This window comes from Struthio camelus, chromosome 2, assembly GCF_040807025.1.
Source record: "Struthio camelus isolate bStrCam1 chromosome 2, bStrCam1.hap1, whole genome shotgun sequence".
Classification (NCBI taxonomy): domain Eukaryota; kingdom Metazoa; phylum Chordata; class Aves; order Struthioniformes; family Struthionidae; genus Struthio; species Struthio camelus.
Genome location: NC_090943.1, coordinates 70,947,185 through 70,970,588, shown reverse-complemented (window position 1 = coordinate 70,970,588; position 23,404 = coordinate 70,947,185). Strand labels below are relative to the sequence as shown.

The following is a 23,404-nucleotide window of genomic DNA, read 5'->3' as shown; positions in this document are numbered from 1 at the left end:
AAGACAGAGGCAGTGCTGACGATTTTCCTTTACAGTATTTGTCACTTTGTTTATTACAGTCATAATGGAGCCTATCTCACACTTCTTAAACTGGAGGGAGGAAAACAGAACGGTTACATATTTGCATAACTAAATGAAAGGGTAATAAAATGTCAGAGAGTAAGGTACTGCCCTGGAAACTTTGACTAGGTAAAATCATTTATTGAGCTGTAAATATTGGAGGTTTTTCTAAGATGATAAAGTGGATCTAAAATGGATTTCTGTTCTGTCAAACATGAAAAATTAAGAACTAACAAACAGGACAAAACTAGGACACAGAACGCAGGAAACTCTCTTGAGCTTTGGTCAGTGTCTGTCTTTTTTCTTTTCTTTTTTTTAATGAAATGTATTGCTGACCTCGCAAATCTTAAAACATGACAAAATTACTGAGGAGTTTTGAAAAACAGGAGACGTGATTTAATTTTTATCACAAAGTGAAGTTGTGAAAGAATAGCTTAATACTTCCTGATGTTTTTTAAAGAAAGATTAAAGTTTTAAAAGAAGTTAGTGGGTTTTCTAAAGGGAGAAAACAAGATTTGTTCTTAAGAGATGTTTATATACTTCACTCAAAGGTGTTTATTAACTGAGTAATTAAGGGGAAAACAGTGTTGTACACCAAGGCTAGATGTTTAATGTGCCTCCTTTTGAAGAAACACTTGTTATACTGGTAGCCCTTTCCTTATTGCGAGCTGCTATTTTACCGCTTCTGCTTTCCATGATCCTTGGATCCAGCTCTGTATGTTTACAGAGCTGTCAAAAGTAAAACTCAAGCAATGGTCTTTAACACTTTGGTGTATCCATTATTCCTGCTGATACATGCTGGCTTACAGCCTTGGTTTCTTGGTGAATCTAATAACCATAAATAAAAGTAGGTGTTACTAAAAAAAAGTTTAACTCAACACTGCATTCTTGTGTGAATTAGTACTGGTGTTAAGATATCAACATTTGTGATTTAATACAGAAACGTTCACAGTATCGAAACAAACGTTTGTCAAGTTAGAGAAAAAGTAGCTGGGCCAAAACCAAAACAAAAAAGGCATTTTCTGCTATAGCTTGAAATGTTAGTTTGAACGTCACTTTATAAGGTGCCTATCGTGCTGTAGGGGAAGATCTCTAGCTGTCTTTTTCACTAGAAGGAGAACTCTTAAGCTGAGGAAGTGATACAGTATAGAGGGACGGTTTTGTTTAAACCTCCATGCTCAATTTTCACTCTTGGAAGGGCTAAGTGAAGCTCCAGATTGTTCTGCTTATCTTTGTTCTTCACTGAACCCCTTTACCAATAAATAAGAGCTTTTTTAACACTGGATTTCAGAATCGTTCTCAAGGTCAGAGAAACATACATGGCTACGTGCAGGTTACACTGAGCATCACGGGCATGTAATATGTTTTTAGAATATAAAAATGTTAATTTCTGAGTTCATAACTTAGACTTTTGCTTTCATTTTATACATATATCTATGAATCATACTTTCAGCTGTAGATAAATAGGAAGGGGACTGAGCATTAAACAGTGCAGCTGTTTTAGTTCAGTTGCCCTCTTTATAGATATTTAGCAGTAAGAGGTTAAAGGCAGTTACCGCTCTTCAGGCTTGGGTGTTGTAATGCAGAAGACTCTTCTATACTGTTCGTTTTTGAAAGAGTTATTCTTCAATCTCTCACTCACTACAGCAGAGTGATCTGGTACGCTCACATTCAAACCAGTGGATCAAATTCAACCAGTGGACTCCAGTGTTTTAATCAGTATTGGGAAAAGTTGGCAGGGATAAACCCGGAATCATTCCTCCCTGCATCCGATCGCTCTGTTCGTTCCCCGACATAACTTCTAGTGAAAGAGTCCGGACAAGGAGCCAGGCAGCGGGCAGGGTACGTACGTACTGCTGAGCAAGTAACTGACAGCATTGGTTCTTGTTGGTTGTTGCTTGTTTAGGAGTTGGTGCCGCTTTCCTTAGAGAAATCTCATAGATCCATCAATAATGCTGTATAGAGGTTTTCACTGGAGGCAGTGACAACAGTGGGGGGGTAACTCCACGTTTCTTCATCGCTTGAAGCACAAAGATTTTAAAGAGCTTTGTGAAGAAGACAGGAGTGACTTTGCTAGCTGTGTCCTTAAGACCATTGCTGTTTACGCGCTGTTGTGCCAAGACAGCAAGAAATCGACCTGCAAGGTAGCATGTCATAAGGGAGAGACGGGAATTGGCCCAACCTTACCGAATACTCAGGCTAATACAAGTAAGTGACCTACTGTGTCTTAGACAAACATAGGCACAATTAAATTGATATCTTAAGTCCGTCTTCAGTTTTAGAAAACAGTTTTATGATTAATTTCTGATGAGCTGTCCTACTAGGTGGTTAATCAGAGCAAATAATTGTGTTTTTTTTTAATGTCGTTTTATAAAAAGCTTGAATTTTCTTCTATTTTTAAGCAGTTGAGATGAAGGTAGTCCTAATAATTGGCGCTGTCCACAGCCAGAGTCAAAAATGAAGATGACGTTCTGGCTCAGTGGAATTTGACGACCATTTTAAATCTCTGACATCTGGGACTTTTAGCAAAGTGAAGACTCCGAATTAAGGGGGAAAGCTTAGCAGGCGTAATCCTTATTTCTGGATATAATCCTGTAGCGTGTTGCCCAAATTTGACACCTGTGGAATTTCGTGCCACCAAAAAAAAAAGTTGCTGTTCCACAGCTTCGTGGCTTTGAGCCTGGTAAATGAGCCCTGGGCTCTGTGTGGGTCAGTGCGCGCGCGCGCGGGCATGCATGCCACGCTCCCCAGGGAGCAGCTAGCCACAGGCTGCTGCTGCCTGTAGGTAAGTGCTCTTGTTAAGTTGTAAGGAGTTGTTCAAGTTAAGTAGTAAGGAGTTAAGCAAGTGCAAATAACTGGAAATGGCAATCTGGTGTGCTAATACTTCCATCATGAAGGAATTAAGCTGCTGGCATCTTGCCTGAGAAGCAGATGTGTAAAAAGGACTGTATTTGCTGCAGGAGGAGGTGTTTGGTGTGGAGGAGCCCAAAAGTGATGGTGGGGAGCAAGGAGAGAGAGGGAGAGGAAGAAAAAAAATAAAGACTGTTCCTTCATTAAAGCACATCACTGCAAAATTTGCTTCAGAAACAAAATTATTGGCTAAAAACAGCATTAGCTTTAGATTTGGCAAACCCCTCCCCCCTTCCCCCCCAAAAACTAAATTTGCGGGGAGACCAATTTTGCTTATTATGTGCCACGGTAATTAAATTCTCTGAGTTCATCAGTTTTAGAAACACTGAGCTAGCAGTAGCTAGCTTTAATGAGAAAAATCAGGTTACTCAAATATTTTCAGCATTTACCAATCTCTTACTATTTTTTTTTTTATAATCAAGAAATTGTGCCCTAGGATATCAGACTTGAGCTGTTTCCCAGGTCAGCTGCTGTTTTGAGCTGTATGCCTGTTTCTAGATCGCCAGGGGACATGCAGCGAGGCAGAAACTTTGCAGGTCTGTTAACATACTGGGTTCCTCGCTGCTCAAGTAATTATATTTCAATGGCAAGAAAAGCAATATATCCTTGTATCCCTACAAAGTGTCATTCAGGCTGAAGCTGGGCAATGTGCTGTGAAGCCGTTTTTTTGCAGTATATGCCTTCACTTAATTATCTGTTCATCACTTCACTCTAGAACCAGCCTGGCTTGTTAGCTGGGGAAGGAAATAGGAGCAATTCCCTCATGTAGGCATCTAAACCAGGCCTTGCCTCATAAAATATAGCTGAGGGACTAAAGTCTTTGCTAACTGGTGATTACGGCACTTGCTGAACAAGTAAGCGATTTGGATTCAAATCCTGCCTTTGCATGCTCTGATTTGAACCTGCAGTTCCCGTGAGCTAGCTGAGCAGCCGAACAAGTGCAGTCTTCCCTGTTAAAAGCTGTGCTACCATAAGAGAGCTGAACTGGTGACCATGCGTGATGGTCTTGCCTGAGAATTATGTCACTCACCTGAGAAGGGGAAGGTCCTGTTCCAAGTAAAAATAAAAAGCAAAGTATCTCTTTCTGGCTGGTTTAGGTGGGCAAGGTTCAAAGCATGCTTTAAGACTGTCTAGCATGTGACTTCACAGCACCACCAAGCCCTTGCAGCCCAGACCGGTGAGGCTCAGGCACTTACCAGCTGTCTACACGCATGGCACTAGTGAGACTGATGCCATTAGCTTCCTATGGACTGGTAGAAGTACGCACCCCAAGGCCTACAGGTGCCTCCTGCTACATTGCAGATCAGAAAGCACCCTGCATTTTAGCAGTGGGCTAGGTTATGTGGCTAACTACCTTTAGGGTTTGAGTTCCCCTTCCTGGTGGACTTGGTTCCACCTTCTGCTTTCCAGCATCCTCACTTTGTGAGAGAGCGAGAGAGACAGCTGAGCAGCTGCTTCAGGTCCTTTGAGCTGTTTGCCAGAACACTGATACTGATTCAGTGACATGGAAGCTGTAGCACTTGTGTTGGCTTTCATTTGGCGACTCACAAGTCAGCCACCTTTCCAGGTACAGCTCAATGCTTCCTTACATTTAACTTTGAACATGAGTTGGTTCAGTTTTTTTTAAAGCCCTTCTGTGTTCATGCATGTTTACCTTACCATTCCTCATCCTCCACACCAAACATTCCTGCACTAGTTTGTTTTAATCTCAGCCTGTTCTAGCTGAGTCTGAAAGGCGCACGGGGATTATTTATGTGAAAGATGCTGTACATGACAGAGCTGCTACCACTGCCCTTTGCCTAGTCGCCTTCTGGAGACAGCACAGTCCTAACCCGCAGTGTTGAACTGCAAAGATGAGCACATCTTTAGTCACTTACTTACATCAGCCAGGCCGGCCAGAGAAACAGCTTTAGCTGTTTTGGAAATGGCGGTTCCCTGCTCTGAAAGCAACTTCTCCTTTCAAGAACAAGACCAGTTAAATATATTTTAAATAAGAAGGCGGCAGGAGTTTATCAGGGAGAAGGTTACTAGTTCAGACAACAGTTCTGCCAACCAAGGGGTTGGAACAGCTAATGCCACACAGGGTAACGCTGCCTGGATGCAGGGATGGAGCAAGGCGTTCTGTGCTCTTCCTCTGCAGGCCTTATTGTCTAGAACGTGCTCTGGAGCTATGGCTGTATTTAAAAAAAAAACAAAAAAACTACAAGTTTCCAAGTCTACAGGTGCATCTCAGTCATATCAGCGTTCCAGACGGACTCAAGACCCAGACACACACACACACACACACACACACACACACAGAGCACCTCTCTGGCCTCTACGTTCAAAGGAAAATAAATAGTGATATGCACTGTTAAGTAACCAGTCTGGCCAGCTGGGGGAAGCCAGGACCCCAAGCTAAGCACCAAGAGGTAAGTGTAGACCTCGGTAGAGCTGGGCTGCAGGTTGCAGAGATAGTCTCACTTCCTTAAGGATTGCCAGTGCCCCAAAAAGGATGGGTGGCCAGACTGCAGCCAGAAATGCTACAGGCATCAACAACTCAGCTCCAGCCCCTTTCCTTCACTTTAATGTGTGAAGAGGCAACTTGTGGCCTTGTGACTGCAGTGCTTCAACAGAGCCAAACAAGGAGTCGAATGATTCAAGCAGTATTTTAGGGCAAGATGAGTGGTTTCCATGGGCCAGCTTTCCATTCATTATAGTACTTCCTTTTCAATGCAAATTGTAATGCTCCCCGCAAGTGCTGGCCTATTTTCCTAACTGGGTGAAATGTGGTGCTCTCCAGAAGCTCCGTCACCGAGCCGTGCTGCTGGGAATAGAGCCGTGGAAAAACAGGAAGGCCCTTAACAATACCAGGCTCGGTACCCAGGTTTGTTCTGCCATTCCTGTTTTTCCTTCCCCAATATCTGACCTTAAAACCAGTATAAGAAAACACATGAGAAATACATAGTTTCTTATACTTGTAACAAGAGGCCAAATTCTGTCTTCTCTCCGCTATGTGCGATGTACTCCAAGTGCAGCTTTGTTGAAAACCAACGGAGGTGTCTGCGGAAACACTGCTTGCTGTACCTGTTTACACAATCTGGCTCTGAATAATCATGCTGAGAATCATCACCCCTGACAATGGACTAACGTACTTTCTAATATTGCCAATATTGCCAAGTTGTTGTGACACTCCTCTTTCCCAATGAGCACTGGGACCTTAAGCGTGATGATATGAAACCTTTAATCATTAATGAAAACAAGCAATTTGTCTATGATCTTAGTTTGACAATCCATAAAATAGTGTTTCTCAAATGACAAATTAGCAACTCGGTTACAAAGAACAAATTTTAAACAACACAACAGTTGTATGCACAAAGCTACCACGTTGGTTTTTAAATCAGGAAAAAAATTTATTTATAAAAACGTCTCATTTAATTTACTGTCAAGTCTCTAGCTGAATACAATGATTTAGAACACTAACAGCCCATGCTTTTATACAGACTTAGCCAAAGCATGAACAGCAAGGAAAATTAACCCCCAAAAAATAACTTTGCTTTGCTTTATGTTATGAGCCACAACAGTGTTAAAACTGGAACAGTAATGAAAGCAACACAAGAGTTAGGAAGCACAGTTGCTTAAAGAGTAAAAGAAGTATTTCTTTTGATGTCTCAGAATAATAAGAAAGTTAGAAATGGCAGAAACTCCTCTGTAGATTAGTCCATAGAAAGCATTGTCTCATGGGGCTTTGGGAAAGTCCTGTCTGGTGGCTAATGCACTAGGGCATGATGAGATACATTACAGAGCCCCCAGGCCAGTAACTTCTGAAGACAGCCTAAAATGTAGGAACAAAAATGAGGAAAAGAAAAGGAAAAAAAAAAAGGCAAAAAAAAAAGAAAAAAAAATCTTCTCACTATTAAAAAAATAACACTTGAGTACAACCAGCATAGAACAGCATTTCAATGCAGGCAAGTTTTCTCACACAGAGGTTTTTTTTTTTCTTTTTTTTTTTCTTCTTTTTTAAACGTCAGTTATTAAAACAGTTACAACAGTCCAGAACAAGTTTACAGCAGTTTTCTAGAGCTGTTAAATAGCTGAGGTACCTTGACATTATTTCCAGTTTTTTCCTTCATTATATACAAACAAACAAACACAAAAAAAAAAAGAAAAACCCAACAAAAACAACCAAAAAAACCCCATTTGGATAAGTGCAAACTGTAACAATGGCAGGTCTACAAATGGTTACAGTGACACAACTTAGTGCAAAGGTAGGAAGGTGAAGAGAAGCCCACAGAATACAGAAATGACACAGAATACTGAAAGAGTACTTAGCCCTATACAATAATAATAACACACTTTGAAATACCATGTTTTAAAAAGTATTGCATTTGCGTTGTGTTTTTAGTTTATATTAAAATGCACGGAATACAGTTCAATTGTTAAAGCTTTGTGTCCAAGGAGTGCAAAGTGGATGAACATGGCGGGCTAATGGGAGTCTGGCTTTGGAAGTGGTGAAGAAAACAATATTGCATCGCCGCGTTATGCAACAGAAATTAAAAGGAAGGTGGATGGACAAACAGAAAAAATGCAGTCACAAACTAGTTCCAACAGCTAGCAACCAGCCATTACATCCCCCGGCTCTCTTCAATTTGCCTCCAACCAGATGCGCTCAGTTAATCGAACGTAATTATTAAGTTCTGGCGAAGGGGTGTTATCGATCAAAGCAGGAACGGTGCTTGAAATGCACTAGATTTTAGTCGGGCCAAATGCATAATTTGCAGGGAGTTACTGAAATTGGAATGTATTATTTTGTGCAGAGACCCAAGGGGAGGGTGAGGGGGGAGCGGGGAAAAAAAAAAAAACCCGGCCAGTTCATTTCAGCTAAACGAGCCAAACGCTCCCATTAAAGCCATGGGGATTTCTGCCGTCGACTTCGGTGGGAGCCCCGAGGGGCTTGAACGTGCAGGCTGCGTGATGCGTCAACGGGAGCATAACTTCGCACCTAAAAAAGGGGGCCGGGGCGGCGGGGGGCGGGGGTATGCGGATACGTGCAGCTCTGATTTGTGTCTAATATTGAGGCGTTCAGACACAAGTATTTTGTCAGTAATCTTCAAAATGCCGGCGTGCAAAAAAGAGGAGCCTGCTTTCCCTCCCTAACGTGGCCTTCTTAAAAATCACGTTTTCCTGAACCGCAGGATATCGGCGTATCCTTGAAAAACACAGCAGAAAGGCCCAACTGCCTAGCTATTATGCCTTTTTTTTTCTTGGTTTTTGCCGTTTTCCTTTCAGCGTTCTCTTCTCGGCCCAGAAAGCCTGATTTATTTGGGGGGGGTGGGAGGGAGAGGCATTAACACACGTGCCTGTTTCGGTACTTCCTAACCTCCTCCATCTGCCGGCCCGGGGCAGCCGAGGGGCCGCCCAAGCGCGCGGGGCCAGCGCATCGCACACCGGCGGACGTGCAGGCTGGAGCGACGGGGCGGGGGGAGAAAAGAGAAATCGTCCGGCGGGCGGAGGGGAGAGGGGGGTCGTGATGGGGCAGCGGCGGGGAGCCGCGGCGTCCCGCCTGAGGCCGGGCCGGCGGCCGGGGCGGGGGCGCGGGGTGGTGGGGCCGGCGGGGCGCCCGCCCGCCCGCCCGCCCGCTGTTGGAACTAGTTGCTGCGTTGTGCCGGGGTGTTAGTGGTTATGGCGAGTGGAAGACAATCGGAGTTGGCGACAGTTCACACTAGCGACTTTTAACAGAAAAGAGAAATTATGCCGCATTGTTTCCTCGACAGCTAGGATCTACCACAGCCTCTTGGTAGAGCTGGCCCAAGCTTTGCACTGCGTCTCCTGCCTTCAATATGGCGCAAACTTCTGGCGGTCAGATTTCTTAACCCCGCTGGTCGAAGGAATTTTGGCAGTGTAAGCGGACAAACTCCCCGGGGCCCCCGCGGCGGCCGCGGCATTTAGTGCCAGGAGCGGGACAGTTTTCATGCCAAGCAGACTGGAGACAGGAACGGCATAGTGGGTGGTTGGCAGAGTTGGCAAGGGGGGGGGGGTACTGACGGTGACGGCGGAGGCGGCCGCCAGCACGGCCATGGAGGTGGGGGTGGAGGTAGGGGTGGCGGACTGAGAGAGGTTCATGTTGAGGTCAACAGGGGTCGTGACGGAAGCGGTCTGGGTGCTGACTTTAGCCATCTCTAAGCTGCAAACGAAGAGAGGAACAGGAACAAACAGGTTGGGAGGGTCCAGCCAGGGGGGAGGGAGAGGGAGGAGGAGGAGGAGGAAGGAGAGCCAACACGAGAGGGCAGGATCAGATCGGTGGGCGACGACGGGGGGGGGGGGGGGGGGAGGAGGAGGGCACACGCGTGGGGGGAGGGCAGGGGGGAGAGAGAGAAAAAAAGGGAAAATGAGGGTCAAAGGAGGAACATGTTATGTGTTAAAGAAGAGAAATAACAAAAGGGTTTCTCATGATTCGATGGTGAAAAACGTTACGGCGACTCTAAAAGTTCTTTCAAAAATAAAAAGGTTTTTCGGGGGGAAAAGGGAGGGGGGGTTGCTAGTTCATTTTACATATGAGAAAAGAAATCTAAGGAATGCAGGTAATGGCAAAAAGATGGCGAAAACGAAACTGAAAAGGAAACTTAAAATAATTATGAAGTTTACTCCCCAGCACTGATCTGGTGAATTAAGTTTCGCTCCTCAAAATCATCGGCTGTGTTTTTTGAGAGGAGGGGCGCAGGGCGAGGGGTTGGGGCGGGGGGGGGGGGGGGGGTCGGTCATTTTTGCACTCGGTCGAGGTCGTGCCGTGACCAGCACCCTTGGCGACACGGCTCGGACGAGAGGAGCCTGAGTCCTGGGGCCGGGGAGGGGGGGGGGTCCCGTTCTCAGCTAAGGCATAAAAAGTGTGGAGGTTTTTTTTTTTTTTTTTGTGTGTGTGGGGGGGGGGTTTGGTTTCGTTTTACAAGGTTACAGTTTTTAATCGATTAATTCACTGTGCGGTCAAACGTGCGTTGTTCATATGAAACAAGCCCGATATTAGCCAGCGTGCTCGCTTAGCGTTACACCTTCCCCAGACTTTAATGACCAAAAAAAAAAAAAACCACAACCCTTATGTGCTCAAATTACACGGAAATCGGGGCGGGGGGGGAGCAAGCTGTCTGAACTCGCAGCGAACGGGTAAGACCTCGTCCCCGGACAGACAAGACGCCAGGCTAACGCAGCACGACCCGCCGCACCCCAGCACGCGCGGCGGCGGCGGCCGAGGGCCCTGTGGAGGAGGCAGGCGCCAAAGCAACGCGCGTTCTGCAGCGAGCCCGCCGAGCAGCAGCCAACGTGAACTCGGCCCCGCTATTTAAGGCCTTTTCCGCGCCTGTTAACTCACTGCCGTGTCGTAATTCCCAGGGCGCTTGGGCCTTTTTTCGAGTGCTGAAGCATTCGCCCGGTTAAAGCCTTTGCTAGCGCTGCTGTCGGTACGCCTTTTGCGGGTGACCGCCTGGGAGGCACCGCAGCCTCGCATCTAACTAGGACCACGGCTTAGAAAATCGGCACTGACTTCAGTGACAAAGGTACTAAATCCGAGTTTGTTGGTGGGTTTTTTTTGTTTTTTTTTCCCCCCCCAGTGCAAGGACTAGCAACCGGGCAGGTCGCGGGGGCCTTTGCCTGAGGTGAGCTGGGGGGCGCTCCACCCCGGCAGAGGGCCTCCTCCCCGCAGCAGAGCAGCAGCAGCAGCAGCAGCAGCAGCAGCAGCGCGCCTCCTGCGACGGCCCGTCCCCGCCGAGGGCTCGGCGACACCCCAGTCGCAGCGGCCCGGGAGGAGCCACCCTGCTAAGCGTTTCTGCTGCAACAACCCCCCCCCCCACCGCGTAGTTCGTTGAAGCATTATGGCACAAAACCACGCAGGGTCCGAGAGCCACCCCAACCAGGTCTCCCGCACGAGGCGTGGGAGGCAAGGGTGCCCTCCTCCTCAGGGCTTGCAAGAACCTGATTTTGGTTTTTGGTTTTTTTTTTTCCCCCTTCTTATTTTAGAGTTCTGTGCACTTTTGAGAGAAACAGCCCCGGTCTACTCGCGGACAGAGAAGGGTAACAACCAGGCGGCTCGCCCCCTTGGCACAGCGGCAAGCAAACAAGCACTGAGCTAGTGCTAAGGGATGCGAAGGTTGGGCTAAAGCTGCCCCAAAACACTGACAACCGCTGCTAAACCTAAGTTTAAAGGGCACCCAGAGCTGGTCTGAGCTGGGGAGAGAGGGAGCGGGGCAGACAGGGCGGGAGGGCCTTGAGCACGGGGCTCCTGGGGCATGAACCCCTCCCGGCTTCTCCTGCTGGGGAGCTGGGGGTGCGTCTTCTCTGATGGGCTGGGAGGGAAGGAGCTCGGGCTCATGAAATGCCGACCCGTTCGCCGAACTGAAATCTCGGGTTTCCCTTCCCTCAGTTCTGTGATGTTTATCTGCCTCCACAGAGGAGCGTCTCTTTTTACTAACTTCAATATCAGCGCTGTTCTTTGTAGCGAGCACAGCGGCCTTTTAGCAGTGCTACCGGCAACCTTAAACAGTGGCATTTGTATCAGGAATACCTGTTTCTATTGCCGAAACGTTGAAGCCAACTGCAGTGTACATCCTCCGCTTGAGGAGCAGGAGTTACGCGGGGATGGTACCTCAGCAGCTTTTGTAAAACTCTGTTTATACAGGTTTTTTTTTTTTAACAGCTCAAATTCAATTTTATTTCAGGAGGGAGACAGGTAGGAAGATGATGTAGACCTCAGTGTTTCAGTGACTCCAAATTTACCTAGCTCACACTTTAAAAAAAAAAAATTCCCTACTGGGAACCCCTGGAATTTGAGCCTGAGCACTGAGCTCTGTTTCCTGCACCAACAGGGAAAACAAGGGTACCACACGGTAAATACTGGTGTTGGTAGCAGCCACTCAGACGCCCAAATCACTTGTCCACGCAACAAAACTGAATTTGAAAGGTGACGAGGCATTCTTCATACAGAATTTCATGACGCCAGTTTTACACTACCATTTTGAAGCAGAACTGCTCCTTATAGACACTGAAGGCCACATCCTGCATTATTAGGAATCGGTGAACGCCCGAGAACGAAAGGGTTAAAGGAGCGTGCCTCTAACAGTGCTATTAATTCTGTGAATGACCCTCTCAAAGTGGAAGCAAAGAATATCTTCAGGAAACTGCTCTTCAACCAGAAGGAAGTGCTGCTGACTAGAATTCATTTATAATCCAAAATCAAGTATCTTGCAGGAAACCTAGACTGTCCTTCATCCTTGATAAAATTTAGAAGTTGTAATTGGATAATGGGAATCCAGTTACGACAAGAGAGACCAGTTAAGTGACAAAAGATTTTACACGCAAAAAGACATTTGTACTGCAAATAAGCTGGGGGGGGGACGGACACATTCTACTACTACAGAGAGCGACATCTGCATAATCAATACAGAATCAAAGCAACATTTTAGAAAGTTTCAAATCTCTGTCTTGATATTTTATCAATGTATTTATATAGCTATAATTTAGAGAATGCATTCTTATGTACATATTCAACACCAAATTGCAATAAAACCTTTAAAATAACCTGACAAATTATTATATAGATAGCAAGTCTGGCTGGAAAACAGTTTAAAGATATACACAGATTGTTTCAAGAATACACTGGGTAGTCTTTTAAATCCCATGCTATTGCGAGACACCGACACATGCAGAAATAACTGGCTCTGGACACCAAATCTACGAGAATGACAGACCTTGTGGGGGGAAAGAAAAAGTCCACCCTACCCTGAGTCCTTATATGGCTTTTTTTTTTTTCCCTGACATAACAAAATATAACTGGGTAAGTAAGTCTAGGTACTGGACTCGGCTCTTCCCCAAAACTGTTCACTTCAGGCCAACATCTTAAAGAGCCTGCAGGGCTTGTGCCAGTTCAGGCCTTATGACTCCAGACGCCGACACTGCGTCCCTGCACGTACAGGCAGCGGCAGCGTAGCTCTCCCTCTCGAAACCCTGCCCAAGCACCTGAACCACAGCTACACCAGACCTCTCGCATGAACGTTACGTCCTTGGTTCTTCCCCTGGTGCCACTGCAAACCAGCGCTGCTGCTGTGGTGGCACCTAGTGGGACAGAATTTCTCTTGGGAAAAGAGAACTCCCTAAAACGAAAAGGCCACCTTAATATCCTATGTTACCTTAGAGCTTAATTTATTACACATTGCTTTAAGAGTCCTCATTTACAAATGAAGTCACTTTGTCTAAATACAGTTTCAACATATGGTACATAATAATATATGATGGTTTATTGTCGATGATGGTAACAAATGACTTCTAGCTAGAAAGTCAACAAGAACAGAATAGTTTGTTTCTGGTTTCCCAGGGTATAGTTAGATAGATAGAGTATCCATGGCATATGATTGCTGAGAAGTTTTCTTCTTCGCAAAAGTATATTAAAGGACCTCATATATCCCATTCCATCACAAGAATTGTTAAACAGTAATAAACAGAATTGTGAGAGTTCACAGGCTTTTCTAAGTGAGTCAAAGAGGTTTGTTCACTAGAGTTTCTGTCTCTGGTGAGCAGCTCACTGCAACTCCATTAATAAGTGCATTACTTTATTTGCATGCTTTAGCTGTCTTCAAGATCTTAAATTGTTATCTTCTGGGATCCAGATGCATGCCATGTGGTGTTTGTGCAACTAAAAGTGAAGGGCTCTATTCTCGTCTCGATGTGTGGGGAATCCCTGAACACCAAGAGAAGAACATATCCTTAAGGGTTAAAGGAGGGAACACATTTTTATTTGATTACAGGGCTTAAGGAAGTGACTTGTATTTGCTATAAAGAATATAAATCAAAAGAGCTGTAGGTTGTTTTAGGATTCTGGCAATGGCTTGTCTGAGGCGTCATGACGCCACCCCTAAATACATCTTTCCCTAGGAAACTGCTTTCAAATTGAACTATGAAAAGCAGTATGTTGTTGGTCACAACGCACAGCTGCACAAACAACCTTTTCCGTACTATGATCTCTACGGTGGCTTCTACTGGCATGCTACATAACTGGGGGGGGAGAGGTGGTGGCACCACAGAAGACTGTAGACCTGGTATGACTACAACGCACCATATAAATCACACAGTTTCTACCACCTGAACAGCAAGCATAGTTAAACACAAAATATTTCGAGAAAAAGCTGTAAAATAAGTAGATACTCTCCCCGCCAATACATTGCCTCAGAACACCATTTACAAATAGATTTATGATACAGCACTATATCTGTGGCGCTTTCAGGATAACTGCAAATAAAAGTGGCATCCGTTTTACTATGTTTCTAAATAAGCGTATCAAAATTGATAGAGACTTAAGCTGTCTCAATGGCTTAACTAAGCGGCCAGTTTCAATTCTGGCACTGAAAAGTGGGGAAGCAGACAGTCTCCCCCTGCCTCATTAAGGCATGCTTTTTACAAATTTGTGGTGCTGTCTCTGAAATAATAAATCCTGTGCCTCTTTAGCAACCAAATGTCAGTTTAATATCAACTCTGAGTGGCAATTTCCAGCTAGTAAATTAAATCTGTTTTGCAATCTGTTTCACTGTATTTGCCATTTAGGACAGCAAAATGGTTCTGCGAAAAGTATTAGTTTCTAAAGAATTTATGATTGTCATTTAATTTATCCGCCCTGTAGTTCCGGTGAATACAAATGTGAGTATTCAGATTTATTTTGAGCTCTTGTTAACCAAAATGTACCTGGAACTGTACCAGATTAAGCTGCTTTCCATATAAACCAACAGTAAACACAGGTTCTACTAATACAGGCTTTAAAAATAGATAGGAATTGAATAAAACTCTGCAAAACAGACACTGCAAAGCAACTTCCTGGATCTATCCAGGACAGACATTTGCTGGAGAGCAGACAGAGCAACCTTGCAGAAGCATATCACTTACAAAGCAAACTTACCTTGCATTAATGAGGTACTGTGCTAAGCTGATGTTTGCAGGGGATCCTGTGATTGTAACTTGTCGTTCTGCAGAGCCTTCTGTGGCATTAGCAATCTTGATCTGCGCTCCTGACATCTGCCTGATTTCATTTATCTTACTGCCTTGTCTGCCAATAATGCAGCCTATTAACTGGAGCGGGACAGAGACTGAGATTAGTGCCACAGACACAAGCAAAAACCATTTTACTGCAATTATTTGTAGTGTTGATAAAAAAAATAAAAACATGGTTATGAAAAGACTCAGGAGCAAAACAAAAGATTTTTGCTGTGCTGTTTGGTAGGAATAACTAGCAGGGTCTTTCAGCTCAATGTTCATACTTGTGTCATTCAGGCCTTGTTGCTCACAGGGCTATGTATCAACTCAGCATCACAGATTATTTCGCTGTCTTCTGTGGCTGAAAACGGCATCACGTCGTAGCGCTGATGAACGCAAAATATTGTCCCGGTCTGAATCTCCAGCCAAGAACAGCAGCTGGGAGTCAGATAATAGCAAGCACTATCAGTGCTGCACTGCACCAGTTTAGTGTGGCTGCTAGTCCTCAACCTTCCTTGGCAAACTTGGTCCTTACTCGGCCAGACACCGCGCCATTAAAATCAGTGGGATTTACAGCCATGTAACTGAAGGCAGAATTAAGCAAAGACTGGAATTTGTTCCCAGTGTAACTGCGTTCCTTTACAGAAGCTTAACAAAGTTTACATTTTGTGACTAAAACTGAGCCTGTGTGCGCGCGCCCCTCGGTCCCGTAAAATTGCACTGGTGTTACCCTTGTCACTAAACAGTCTTTTAAAGATTGCTTGAATGCTCTCGGTGGAGTTACAAGCACTTGGACTGTGTCCGCAACATTTTGAAAAAGTATTTTAACACTATCCGTAAGGACTGCAGCTGCCGGGGGGTGACAGGGGAGTGTGATAGCTGCTCCTCCGGCAGCCAAACAGTGAGTGAGCACCAAGCCAGCCGCTGATGTGGAGATGTGGTTTCTCCACTGGTGAGGAGGCGGCCAGCCTTCTGCTTTGTGGCAAGGCAGGCTGGATACTACCAAACTCAGCAACGCCCAGAACCAGGAGAAAATGACAATTTTGCTCTCCTGGAATGCTGACACTGGAAGGACGTTTTTCTGCCAGTTTGGCAGAAAAATATGCAAAGATGCTGAGATTTCCTTGCCCTCCCACCCTCTCCACTGCTTCTCCTCCTGACATACTGTTGTTTCTATTACTGTAGTACTTTGAGCCTCTGGCCAGAAAGTGATTCCTGTTGTCCAAGACACTGTCCAGACATTTCATCAAAAGAAAACAAACAAAAAAATAGGTACTATCTATCTGCGTTACACTCAGTGACAGACAGGCTGCCAAAATAGAGAGCCCCTTAGCCAAAGCAGACAGAGAAGACAAAGAGTGTGTGCATGGGAGAGAAAAATGGGTTTTAAAAAAACACACACACAGATTTTTCCCATTCCATTTAAATAGGAGTGCCTTTTTTAACTCCTTATTCTGAGGAGCTGTGTTAGTATACGGCCTCTGCCAGGGGCCAATGCCTCTGCCTTTACGCGCCTCATTGAGATCCTTGTGGTGAGGATGGGGAACTTGCTGATGCTGATACTTCCCAGGGACGTGACTGTGGAGGAGGTAAGTCTGCTGGATTAGCTGGGAAAAAAGTAGTTACCACAGCAGCTAGGGGACTCTGCTAGGGAGCTGCTGGCTCTTACTGACCTAGTGGAACTGGGAGCTGAATATTACATCTTTAGCTTTGACTCACTTTTGACCACGTTAAATTTGGAGCCCGGATAAGGAGACGGGTCCTTTTGCTGAGGGACTGTTATGACAGACCAACATAAACCGTGAATACTCCCAGGTAGCCTGGGGTAAAAGTGCTGTTTTACGAACTGACCACTGTGGTGAAGAGTGGGGACCTTTAGGATTTCTCTGTGCACACATGCGAGCACGTATACATACACTAATTATCAGCACAGGGTTCCCTAGACATCTACTTGCTACACCTTACGCTCACCGGCCTCCATGGCTCACAGGCAGCTAAGGTGAAGCAGGAGAGAAGAGCACTTAGAGCACAGATGGCAGCTGCGACGCCAGTCATGGTGGCTTTCGGCATCCTTGTAGGCCATCATTATATGAAAAGAAAGCAAGCCCCTCCACAGCATGCTGTGCACCAAAGCTGAGAGCACTAGACGCACTGTGATCTGTTAAAACTTGATGATGGATTTCCACGTTTTTCTTCCCATGAATCATTTGCATGTCATACTATAAATATAATTTTCCCAAATCTGGTCTGAAGCATCTACTGCTGTGGAAGCAGAACAGAGGCCTGGTGGAAAAAAAACCTTGGGTCATCTTTACCTGCCTGTTAGCTACAATTGTTCACGGAGATATGAAATTGGCTTGGGATGGCCAACAGGAGTGCAGTCAGTGTACAGTTAGTGGAGGCTGTCAGTATTTCCCTCTGCCAAGACCCGGGGCTCATTGTTCTGGAAGGTCACAATCTTGAAGCTTTTGGCCAATAATCCATCTGTTGATATGGACGATCTTGTTAACCTGTGCCCAGGATTTAGGCTCAGTGAAGCAGCAATTCTGGCAGCTCTGGTACCTTCAGAGTCCACTGACAGATGCCAGGTCTGAATATGCATCTGGTTGATGTAACAGATTATATCCTAACATATATATTTTTATATATTTTATATATATTAATAACAGAAAAATGTAGATTGTACTTATCCCTTGAAGTCTGTCCAAAGCAAAAGGGTTGAAATCTAGTACAATTACTTGGTATTAAAAATACGAGTCATGCTGTTATCATTTAGAAGACTTTCGAGGTGGTCCAGTGAGCAGACAGTGCTGTTGTTGACTACAGGTGTTTGCGGGGTTCAAAGCAGTGGAATTGCATGGCTCTGCCGGTTCTTCAGGCAAGTTATGAGCACGCTGCAGTTTCACTTCTCTTTTTCAACAAGTCTGGTGAAGGCACCTGCAGGGTCAGCCAGGAGCCTGCCATTTTTACGGGACGGGGGGGCTTCCCGTGATCCTTCTAACCCTTGTGGCTCAGCAGGAAGAACTTGCAATCACATAAATGAATTCGAGTGAGGTAGCAAAAAGATTCTGTCCAGATAGGTTAAGGATAATGATGTTGATGGAGGTATCTGGAAGAACCTGTTTCAGTAATACTCTGATTATGACACTTATCTGCAATGCAGATAGGAAACCTGAGAGTCCTGTTATGGGCTGGGCTGACCCTGGAGGCCTTGTCAATGCCTTTGGCACAGGGTACCTTAAAATCATATTTGACAGGAAGAAAAGGGCACCATCCTAATTCCAGTCTGAAGCTCTCCAAAGTTGTCCTTTTTCCTGTGGTAACAGGCTGCTTGAGCACGCTCTGTAGGACATGACATGACCTGCGCTACATGGTCGCACCAGCCTGTGCAGCATACACGTGGGAAGCGCAGGGACGTGTGAGTGCTTGGGCTTTCATCTGTGATACCCAGCCCTTCACATATTGCCATACTACTTATGTTCAAAGTTGTGCAATATCTGAATATTCAGGAGAGGCTGGTTTCTGGAAGAAGTCCAAGGAACTGGTTTTCATCTGTAACGCTTTGATCAGTCGGGCCTTGGATATTTGGTTCTACATAATAAAACCTGGCCTGCCTTGCTCTGAAAAGTCACGTCAGATTGCATCCAAACGCATGTTCCTCTTTCCAAGACTGATCTTTCTAATGCCATCAGCTGCCCACTCTGTCATTCTTCAGCTGACTGTTTCACATATTTTGGCAGGTTATGTGCACTTCAATCCCAGAAAAGTCCCTTGCAACAAAAAGCAAGCTTCCTCCAACTCTGAAAGTCTTGCATGAAATGCTGTGTGTTGTACAGACAGGGATTCGCTGCTTTTCAAACTCAACAGATACGGTTAGGGAATGAGGAGGACAGTAACATGTAATATTTTTCAAGGACTTAAGGCATTGCATTATTTTTGACGTTCACCTGTTTGCTCAGCATACCGTGAGCCTGACTCTCACGCACAGCCGGAAAAAAAAAAAAAAAGGAGAAAGTTCTCCAGAAAAAAAAGGGATAAAGTTGGCCTGCATGAAAGAAGAGTCAAGATATAAAAATAACCATTTGTCCTTACAGCTCCAAATTTCCACTGATCCCCTCTCCCTCTTGTACTGTGAGCACCACTGAAAAACTGTTCCCCTTTCACATTCGCCACACCACTTATGACCTGTTTTCTCCTCTTTTAGTCTACCTCACTTTTCTTCACGCAAAAAAAGAAAAAAAAATCTAAAATGGATTCTCCGTTTTGCCTTTCTCCAGTTTTCCTTTACCCTTCAGTAAAATTCCCCTAGTACTAAGGTAAAAAGGAGTGAATCAGGAATCTGGACTCCTAAAGGGAGGGACAGGAAGGAGGTCTACTGTGCCACCCTGCCACACGCTGCTGCTAGGGACAGTTACTTCTGCTACGTCATGCCACTTCAGGGTCGTGCCGCGCTCCCTTCTGTCCGTGCCCACCATAAACGCTGAAGTCACTGATAAAGCCGAATAATAAAAGTAAATCTATTATCTGCACAAAGAAACTCAGCTAAATACCCTTTAAAACACAGCTGTGTTGCCTCCTCGCCTGTTCGCCTGTGCCCACCACACTGCGTTATTTCTGTGCAGCAGTGGGAGAGATCAGATATTTAGTCTGACATTTGTGATCAACGTCCAGTGCAGTAGGGCATCGCTTGTCATAGGAGATGGCATCAAGCTCACGTGGTTTTTTTTTATACAGATAGATATTTACATACTGGTAAAAAACCACTAGCACTGGTAGAAAGGGCCAAGTAGGCTCTACAACTTGGCGCCTGCTGTCTCTAGCCCAGGAGCCAACCGTGGAGGAACACGTGGGCCCCTCTGCTACCTGCTGCCAGCCCAGAGCAAGCCCAGGGACTCTGGCAAAGGCTCCGCATTAGCTCTACTCCAGCTGCCAAAGCAAAACTCCCTACGAAAGAGACTCGGTTATTGCTCATAAAGATATACTCCGAGTCTTTTGCTTGCTGCTGCCAGTCGTCACCCTTCTCTCCTCTGTCACTTACGCACCCTGGGTTTTTCCACTGACAAGACTCTTGGGGTTTTTTTTAGTTAGAAATGCCAGAGGCAGACGACTCTACAGGGAGTGATAATCTCTTGAGGGATGACTACAGTTCTTTGCAGACTTACTGTAGGGCCTTGGAAGAGATGCTTAAATACTCCCTGCCTCTTAAAAAGCAATAATAACAATTAACCTCACTTTCCTTTCAAGGATAATGCAAAATCTGAACTACACTGATTTCACAGGCTTTGTAAGAAGGCATACGGAAAACTGAGATGACATTTGCAGAAACAAGCGTTGTTCTTTGCATGTGACCTACCAGATCTGCAGATTTGTCTGCGTTTCAATTTACTGAGGGCCCCGTGTCCATTCCCACCCTGCTCCCTAAGCGGAGCAGTAGCTGCTTTGGGGAGAAATTCTTATTAACGCTAAACAGTGCCTTGGTCCACAAGCGGTCTCACTTCGCTTCTGATGGCTGTTGAGCTTGTGTAATCTTTCCACTGATTCTTGAGCTCATCTGGACAGGTCTACTTGAGGACTCAAATGACATCCTCTTAGATTAGAGGAAGACAAAAATAAGGCCACGTGCAAACGTATTGGAAGGGGGGTACACTTTTCTTGTAACATTCAAACAGCAGCCTGGTTGGAAGCCACACCAGGGTCAGAAGTTGGCCTCGCGGTCGCCTTAAGGGCTCACGCCATTTCGTGCTCTGCAGGAAATGATCTCAAGCTCTGCAAAAATGTGAGACCAGTTCCCCCTTGGGAATACCCACGGAGGAGGAAGCGCAATCCTGACCTTCCTGGAGGGCTACGTGGAGCCATCGCTGGATTTTGCTGTAAGCTACTCTGAGAGCATTTACCCACGCGGGGTCCCTCTAAGTCACTTGCAGGGAAGTAGTTCTAACTCCGTGAGAAAACACAGCTGGTGCTTCAGCATACCATCTCCAACTTAGATGGATTTGCATTTCTGTTTCTATGCAGTATTTAGCAGATTTATAGCTTTCTTAAGTTTTTCTTGGTGTTTTCTGAGGAAAAAGTAGTTTTCCTGTTACTTGTCCCTGCCTGTCTCTCACGCATATATGGGAAATATATCTCATTTTTAATAAAGGGGAATTTTCAGTTATTGGCTCGCTCACTTACTCTCAAAGGCCCCATTTTTTCACAAAAAACCTTAAAACATCTGTGCCCAATCCATTCCACCCAGTGAAACTATCCCTTCTGTTCCCTGTCACTCTCTATCTAGCAGAGTGGTGGAAGCACTAGGATTTGTATAAAACACACTTAGTTACAACGTGTAACGTCCACAACTGCTGGAGAAGATCCCAGCACCGAAAGCAAGGCAAACAAGCAATGCTTACTGGAAGAGGAGTCCAGAGCTAAAAGCTCGCCTGCTTTGGAGGATAGCTGCGCTCAGGCAATTACATACCTTTGGCACACAGTATCTTCTATGCTCTTCACTCCTTTTTGGGTAATTAAATAATCAGAGCAATCTTTTCTCTATCACTTCCATGAAGAGCTAAGGGCACTCACTCTGCTTCATGCACTTTCTTAGATTCTTGGAAAATATGATCAACCAAACCCCAGGGCACTGTGGCCTGGCCGTAGCCCGGGACTCGGCCTTACCGCAGGGGCAGAGCCGCAGGCTGGCCTCAGGATTGCAGCAGCCACCGTTAGTCCCTTTGCAGGAGCAAGTCAAATTAAGTAACGCAAGTGGCACCAACATTTTCTCAACTTTTCTAGCATAGAAACACCAGGATTGCCCACTCTGGAAGTCAAAAGTGGGGACCATCAGGTACAGCAGAAGTTTCTTGGCAATGCTGGGCTAATGCTCTCTTTTCAGAGGTGGGAGTAACCAAATGTCCCAATAAGGGGTTATGAGGAGGAAAAGGAGATACAGGATAAAGAGGAAAGTGATTTCTAAGTGGGACTTGGGGAAATGTCCCCTCCGCTCTCTTTTTGAAGACACCCAGGAAGTTCTAACAAAACCTAGGAAGGCAAATCTTCTCAATTCACTCTTTGGAGGGAAAGCCTGGGCCTTCGGTGTATGGAAAAAAGCTTTTGGTCAAATGCATTCCTTTGTTCCCTAGTATCTCTTTGTCATTTAGCAACAGGTTAGTTGCAATTCTCAGCACATCGTCTGAGGAAAGCACCGTGACCTTACTACAGTAATTGTTAACTGGAGAAAAGATATTTCGGTCACTGCCTTAACACCTTTAAACATATAAATAATCAGCATGTGGCACTGCCTGTCAAAGTGACCCACATGCACCCTGGCCTCCTGCTTGCACCAACGCCCAAGCACTGCCAGCAGAAGCCAGAGCAGACACTACTGAGGCTGAGATGTGGCTTTTTAGGAGAGGACCTTCCTTCCCTCCCTGAGGGTCACGCTGGTGCAGAGCATGCAATGACCCCTGAGTAGGTGCCTCTTTACTCGTAATTTAGACAGTGCTGACAAAAAACAATTTTGAGGGATGGGATAATTGGGACCCACGACTACCAAGGGTCAAAGCATCACTTTGGGGCCAAAGCATCACTTTGCCTGTCCCACCGCCAGCCCAGCTGAGGGGTCTGCACCGCATAGATTTGCTTTTACCTGCCCCACCGCTGGGTGAGAGCTGGCAAGACGGACACCAGCATGTGCGGCTATGCCAGGAGACCCAATTCGCCTGCCCAAAGCATGGGCAGAGCAACTGCCTTGAGGAGATGCAAAGGGAAGCTACTACCCCCTTCCACAAAATAATAAAAGCTCCCAAGGAGCCTGTAACGCCTTCGCAGAGACCCCGTCCTTCCACATCCACACGAAAGAACAGCACCGGACACACACACACGCACGCACGCACAATACGAACCACTTAACTCCATTTCACCGTTTGCAGCACCTCTGCAGGCTGTTTTTTCTAAGCCTAGCCCCATTCTGGCCTTGTTTTTGTTGCTTTAGCAACAACAGCAAGACAGGCACTGTGCAGCTAGAAAAGTCTTCCATTGCAAACAAGACACCGAAGCACATCTGCTCCTCATCGAGCCGGTGGCTTTGCCAGTGGCACTTCACACCTCCTAGATGAGAAACAGGTATTTTTTTCTTTTCTACTGCACTACAGGACACAGGGCTGACTTTCTCTCTCTCTTTCACCGGTATCAACCCCAAAAGGCTCCAGTGAAGTCAGAAAAGTTACCCTGGACTTATACTGCCAATGCCAATAACAACATTTGCCAGGCAGCGAGATTACAAAAACCTGCACTGTAGGAATAGAGAGTGCGCTCTCATAAAATTCTCGGCATATAAATTGGGTTATAAAGCAGGTAGTAACAAATCAGCAGGACATCCTTTAAGTAACAGCAAGCGTACCAAATCCCAAGCACTTATAAAAGATTTACCTTTGCTGCTGCTTTGTTGTTTTGTATTTTTTTCTTTCTGTAA

General features: G+C 45.5%; 1 protein-coding gene across 34 annotated transcripts in view; it reads right to left on the bottom strand.

Annotated features, from left to right (window-relative positions):
- Window positions 1-23,404, bottom strand: part of LOC104145267 (poly(rC)-binding protein 3) — a 514,282-nt gene that overhangs the window by 5,782 nt on the left and 485,096 nt on the right. For 22 of the 34 annotated variants that reach the window (XM_068936219.1, XM_068936226.1, XM_068936220.1 and 19 more), the window contains 2 exons: window positions 14,879-15,048; window positions 8,593-9,133 (listed from right to left, as the gene is read on the bottom strand). In XM_068936219.1, coding sequence (XP_068792320.1) covers window positions 8,785-9,133; window positions 14,879-15,048 — 519 coding nt within the window. In that variant the 3' untranslated portion in view covers window positions 8,593-8,784. Of the gene's footprint in view, window positions 1-57; window positions 2,198-6,337; window positions 6,785-8,592; window positions 9,134-10,492; window positions 13,695-14,878; window positions 15,049-23,404 lie in introns of those variants that run through there. The other 12 variants (XM_068936251.1, XM_068936248.1, XM_068936249.1 and 9 more) reach the window with 5 other exon arrangements.